Here is a 7026-nt window from a genome sequence, read left to right as displayed (position 1 = left end):
TTAAATAAATATACCAGAAGACAAAGTAATATGCGATATATATAACTTTTTTCCAAGATGCAGCATACACTAAAGCTCTGTAAATTATAGTTTAGAACTAACCCATAATTGGTTAAGAAAATAATTGAAGGTTATTTTTCATCACTTGAGACTTTGAGACACTAGAATCTATAAGGATATGATTTGAAAAGAAAGGATTGGGTAAGAGGATTTTCGATAAAGCCAATGGCCCTTATCTATCCACCAACACAACCATTACAAGAATATCAAATATGTTCGTAAAAAAAACAAATTGTGCACAAATATTATGTCCATCGGTCTCCCAACAACTCGGAAACCATTATTTTTAATTAGAATAATTACAAAACTCAATACAAATATTTGATGATGATACCAAATCTTAGAAAATATAATTAATCAAAAACAAGTCATGGGCACTGTAAGTTATTAACTCCCTGAGTTTATGTAATAGACTTGTTAGTTTTTATTAATTCATTTTTGGTTAACTAGGAAGTTTGGTTCATATAGTCTTAGTTGATGTTGCTTGTGCCAATCGGTGTCTTTGCCAACAATTAGAGCTGAAGTTTCTCTTGTAGCCAAATATGACAAATAAAGTCATGACTTCTCAACTTACGGCTACGATAAGAATTTCAGATTTCACTCTTACATTTTGACTAGATTTTGACCCGTGCCTACTTTATCTTTTACATAAATATATATTTGTTGTAAGTAGACAGTATTATATATTTTCTATTAAAGGTTGTTTTGTTTTTTATAAGTATAATATAATATTCTATATATTATTTTTTTTCAAAATATGTTGCTATGTATTTTTCATGTCACTATGTTATATCATATATGTATCATCATATAATTAATTTATTTTATACGTACCATCATATAAGTACTCATATAATTAATTGTATTTTATACATACCATCATATATATTGTATTTTTTTAAACTTAATGTGAAATATAAAACCATAATTTATGTTGGTGTATGAAATTGGACTTTGTATTGTATTTTTCTTATATATATTTAAAACATTTTTTATAATGGTTATTGAAAAATATTTTAGTAAAAATCATTTTTTGAATATATATATTTTTGAATCAATTTTGATATAAATCAATTTTAAATTAATATTTTGATTTGAAATAAGTACATAAAGTTTAAATTTTGTTTTATGATTATTTTGACAAATATATCTTTTAGATAGTTAGCTTGGACCATTTTTGTATATTTTAAAGCTGATCCAGATATATAGTTTCTCATAATATAATAGACTTCCAAATTTTTCTTAATAACATAAGCTAATTACTCTTTTTGTTTAATATATTGATATCTATATTTTCAAATAATATTATATTTTTTTACTGCTATTTATGTTTCCAAATATTCTTTAAATGTATTTCTATTTTAATAAGATATACGTAGGTACACGTTTTACTTTTACAAAGTAGTGATTAAAAATAATAAAAACAAAAATCATCTGTTATTTTCCTAAAAACAAATCACATCATGAGCATTAGGTTGGTACACCACGCAGGATGTCTTTGATTTTCCTAGGGTCTACAATCATACAAGTCGTTGGACTAATTATTAGCAAATATTTATAGTTTTACTTTGACTAACATTGGCATTATCTTGGTTACATTAGACCATCCAAAAGAAGTGGCCACTAGTGAATATAAAACAATTAACACATTTAAGATTAGCAAATATTTATAGTTTTACTTTGACTAACATTGGCATTATCTTGGTTACACTAGACCATCCAAAAGAAGTGACCACTAGTGAATATAAAACATTCCTTAATAAATATTAGCTCCCATGTTTTGATCGTCCTAATGTAAGAGTGCAGCTTCAAATATTCATGCCTTCTTGGTTAATTATATATATATATATCCCCTAGCACCCGGAAGATGTTCCAACAAAATTTGGAATCTCCCAAAAGCGTCACGTATTCACATACTGATTACATTACCCAAATCAACACGTCACATTCATACTCTTAATCGCTCATTCTTGCCCATTCCAGCTTCATACTTCTAGTAACTTCAGCCCATCCCACCATCTTTGTCACATATATGTCCCATGCACATCATTATAGTTTTTCCATATACATTAAAACCTACCATTTAATTTTTGGAAATAACATGTTTTGACCAAAAAAACATGTTATCATCCATTTCTTATACATCGTTTTTGTATGAGATATTTCTGGCGAAAATAATGTGACCCTAACTACAATAGAGTTAAAGATAAAAGTAGAAACAAAATTAAATAAATTCAATAGAAGTCGGTAGATCTGACGGCTACAATAATTTATAACCAGAACCTACCAAAATTTATGACCATCAGCTTCGGAGCCCATACTCTATAAATACCATACCGTCTCTTAAAAGCTAAACCACATTGTCTTTTTCTGCACATTACAAAAAAGGTTACTAGAGATTTTCTTTAGCAAGACATCAACAAGTAAATTATAATCAGAGAATCTTCAAATCGTCATGATAACAGTAGCTATTGCCGCTGAGTTGCTTGAAGAATACACGTTGGCGCTAGCTCGCATCACCGCCACACTCCTCCCTCTACCACCAACAAGTCGCCGTCGAAGGGTGCGGGCTCCCACTAGCCGTGGCCAAGCTGATTCTTCCTTGCCTCGTAGCGACGTCTCATCATCTTGCGCTCCAAACTACGCCGCGTTTCTCTTGAATTTCTGAGTTCTTCTTACTTTGTATAGACGAAGAGATTTTCGAATTTTCTTCTTCTTGATTGTAATTTCGAAACATGCATGCTTGTGTTATGCAATGGCAACTTTCTATTTATTTCCTCAGTTGATGTTTTCCTACAATGATAAATCAAAAATTTAGAAAAACATTTAAATTTATTTTGTAACGTTGAAAATTAACTATTAGAGGGTTCAAAAAAAATTCATGTATCATTGACAACGGTAGACATTGTGGATAACTATGAAGATATATTGAAAAAGCGTATGAAATACGCGGTCAATAATTAATTTTCTTTTGATTTGTTTTTTTTTTGTTTTTTGAGAAAGGGCTTTTATTCTTTTGAATTAAATTTGTTTATATTAAGAAAATTCTTTTATTTTTATTTTGTTAGATAATTGATATTATTCAGCACCACAGAAAGTATGTGTATTAAATTGAAAAGTGTGTATGACGTTCATTGAACTTCGTCACTCAAAACTCACCATATTATCTAACAATAATAAAAAGGGAATATCCTGAGTAGTTAGAGTGTCCACGTCACCTAAAAAAAATCTGCCAATGAAAAAGTGTTGTTTTGCCACGTCAATCATGTTAATCAAAATTTGCACTAAAACATTTCGATTGAACCCATCAAAAAATTGCATTAAAACATTTCGGTTGAACCCATAGTAACTAGACTAATCTCTATTGGTCCTCAAAACCCAATCAAAAATAATTTAGTACGGCCCTTAAGATAAATCTATACAGGCCCATATGAACTCCATTGCCCTTTAACCCAATTTCGTCGCAAGCCTCCTCCGTCTCTTTCGCTTCTTTTTCATCGTTACAACTTTCTGAATTTTCTTCAGTTTCTCCACTTTTGATCACTCATTCCTCTTCTTTAATCCTATCTGTGTGAGCAATGATATCCTTTCAACTTCCTCTCTTTCTCCAACTACATAAACCCATCTGTCTGGTGAAGTTTTTTACCAAACCAAATTCTACAACCTCCGTTCACCAAAAACAATTGATGGGCATGAAATTGTTTCAAACCTCCGGCAAGTCTCCGGTTGCTTTATATGTAAACGGCGTTGGATAATGGGAGTCATAGTAATCTCAACGGGTCCATCGGCGTTGGAATTATACTTCTGTTTGATCCATCTCTGGGAAGCCAGAACCGGTTCGAAAGGGGGAGCTCTTATTGGCTTAGAGCTGCTCATCATCGATGAACAGGTCTGAGTGTTTTCCTCCACAATTTCATTTTCAATTGATAAAGTTACAGTAAAAATTATCATAGTTATGCAGATTACTTGACAAAATCGTATACCTTCTCAAGTATAATTTCAGGTTGGTTTAGTAAATGTATAAATGATTTTTATACCAAAACTATAAAGCCTAGATTTTTACTATGCTGATATAAGTGAAAAAAAAATCAATAAAAAAACCCAATGATTCGAAAATGCCGAATGAAAAAATTGGTTGTAATAGATGCTCAATATAAAAGAAAAAACTTATATTATTAACGGGTCTGACGTTTTTGTTTTCGGACAGGTCACTCTGATCCAAGCGTTCATCCATCACATCGTACTCCACGGTACGAGCTTTATATTTTTTTCTACTCAACGAAAAGCAAAGAGCTATGCAGCAACAGTGTTCTACAAATTCACGGCCAGTGTCGACAACTCCCGTCATCCTTTTAGTGGCGACTGTGAATCCAAATCGTATCGGTGGTAAATATTTAACCAGCTCAATGCTTCACTAAACATTCAGTGTTTCATAATTTATTTGAAATTATTTTTCATCTGATTCCACGTTTTGATGTCTGACCCATAAACAACATGGACCCTTGCCTTCAGCTCAATGTCATCATCAGTGTTTTTATCGACAAAGACTTCAACCCACAATCGACTACTCCAATTGTCAGTATTTAATGAGGCAATATGTTAATATCCTATTCGTTTGTATTTGGTATGACCACAAGTGCATGTTCAGCTAACGTTAGAACCCTTTTTGGTTTGCATATTGTGTCAGGTTGAATTCTAACCCAGAGATTGCTAAGAAAGTGAATGCATAGGAGGAGCTGACTGGGTCAGTGACAATTGGAAAAAATATTTGCTTATATCAAGCAAGGATCAGCCAAGGTAAAATAAAATATGTATATAGCCACAAAAACCAAATCACTTAACAATGTAAATCCCTGTGTTTTTGACAAATGCAGGAGGCTTTCTTGAGTGCATAGTGACAATTGATGATGTTTAACCATGATTCTCCTTGGTATTATTTTTTTTGCAGTGATTGCAAAACAGAGGCCAACAGAAGGCCCTTCTTCGTTTGCGCTCTAAATGAAGCAATGAAAACGTAACCAGGTCAAAAAGTAATGAACTTAATGCTCAGTATTCAATAAATCGTTGGCTTGGATTGCTATTTCTTTTCTTTTATGCACTGGTATCTTGATAAGATCCCTGTCTATGACAATAACGACCAGGCTGTGTTCGTTTTACTTGGTGATGCAGGCCGTGAGCTAACTGGAAAGCATGCCTCCGGATTGGTTGATAAATACTTTGAGGTAGCTTGCCATTACATTAGTCATCCTTCCCAACTCATTAAACTTAACTAAACTTTTAAATGTTAGGCTAATGGTGATCTTGGTCCTGACCATGAGATGCCTGCCTGTCCCACAAACTTTGATCGACACCATTGGTCAAACACATAGGTTCAAGGTTGAAGTTTTTGATTACAAAGGAAGGACTCAGGCTATAGCAGTTATGAAGGTTGTCTCTCCAGCAGTCCTGCAACCTTTAACAGCCCCAGTTGGAATCCCACTTGCCACCACTTTTAAAGTGCCTCTATTTTCTGCAAGTTGATTAGGGTCCGTCCTTCAAAGACTGGAGACCTAGCTGATGAAGAAAACGCCAGTACAAGTACAGTGACGAAGCACATAGAGGAAAATGTGCTAAACTTGAGTAATAGAGCATTAACTGCTATCTTTTTATTTTTTATATATCTAAGTATGGATTTACATATTACATATTTGCAAGCAGATGACTTATTTGGTATTTCTTAATGTTACAACTTCGTATTATCTGATGAATGTATGCTATCAAAAGACTATTATTTCTCTGTGTATTTAAATTATTTCACAAAGTTCTCCTCTATGGTTACTTAAAAGTCTCCCTTACTACAAGCTAGCAATAGTTGCGCCATTCAATATAAAAGGACCATTATTTATCTGTGTATTTTATATGATCTATTAATTTATTAAAAATGTATATTTATATAATTATAAACAGGTTCGACATACATTTTAAATTGGTTTATAAAATTTTAAAAATTCTAATAAATGATTTTATAAACCTTTGTAAAATATATATAGACTCTTATAACTAATAGACTTTTAGAAAATAATCTTATAAACACTTCTAGCTATGGATGAGCGTTTGGATACCCGTTCGGGTTCGGATCAGATATTTTGGATTTTCGGATATAGAACCCGTTCGAGTATTTTTATATTTCGGGTCGGGTTTGGATAATTTTAGTTTGGATTCGGTTATTTCAGGTCGGGTTCGAATATTTAGATTTTGAAGAAAAACTAAATTATTTATTGCTTAAGTTTCTTAAATTTAAAAATATATTTTTAACTTAACTGATTTTTATTTTAATAGATAGAATGATTTAGATTTGGAGATAAAACTATATGTATATTAAAATACACTAATTTAGTTATCGTTTTGAAATTTTAGATGCAATGTTTGTTAATGGATGAAACAAGAAGCTTGACATGCATTTAAAGTGAGTAGCAAATTATTTTGTCTCTAATTTTATGTATGTTATATATCTTAAACTATGTGTAGCATTAATATAAATATTTTTACACAAAATGTATATATTAGAAATATAGTGTCAAGTATACATATGTTTGGTAATTTCGGATATCCACTTAGGTTTGGATACTCCTAATTCAATACCAGTTTCGGTATTTTGTTACTTCGGTTCGGATTTCTATTTGGGGTTTTTGGGTCAGGTTCGGATATGGGTTTGGATATCGGGTAAAATACTCAACCCAATTTTGAGCTTTGCTATTTCTCTGTATTATTGTCAATCTGTTTTCAAATAGTTGATAACTAATCTCAAAAGATTATATATTACTGCCAAAACAGTGATTAGTGGAAGAGTATATATCTAAAGTATCCAAAAAAATGAGAAATTGCTTAAACAATCAGACTCTAAATATCATTTTTCATGTTTGATTTAACTATATATACTTTTATTTTTAAAGAGGTAAATAAGCACTTATATTCTTAGGGTTGACT

The 7026-nt window shown here is 31.6% G+C and overlaps 1 protein-coding gene across 1 annotated transcript; it reads left to right on the top strand.

Annotated features, from left to right (window-relative positions):
• Positions 1–2403: 2403 nt before the first annotated feature.
• Positions 2404–2895, top strand: LOC106351992. The gene has a single exon (XM_013791689.3). It carries the CDS (start codon positions 2516–2518, stop codon positions 2726–2728), a length of 213 nt encoding a protein of 70 aa, XP_013647143.1. The 5' UTR covers positions 2404–2515; the 3' UTR covers positions 2729–2895.
• The last annotated feature ends 4131 nt before the right edge of the window (positions 2896–7026 follow it).

The sequence above is a fragment of the Brassica napus genome, chromosome A6, assembly GCF_020379485.1.
Source record: "Brassica napus cultivar Da-Ae chromosome A6, Da-Ae, whole genome shotgun sequence".
NCBI classification, from domain to species: domain Eukaryota; kingdom Viridiplantae; phylum Streptophyta; class Magnoliopsida; order Brassicales; family Brassicaceae; genus Brassica; species Brassica napus.
Note: the sequence above shows the minus strand (reverse complement) of the source record. Positions and strands in the feature narration are given on the sequence as shown.

Coding starts and splice junctions, on each gene's coding strand:
- LOC106351992 (XM_013791689.3), top strand. CDS start 2,516: ATGATAACAGTAGCTATTGCCGCTGAGTTGCTTGAAGAATACACGTTG.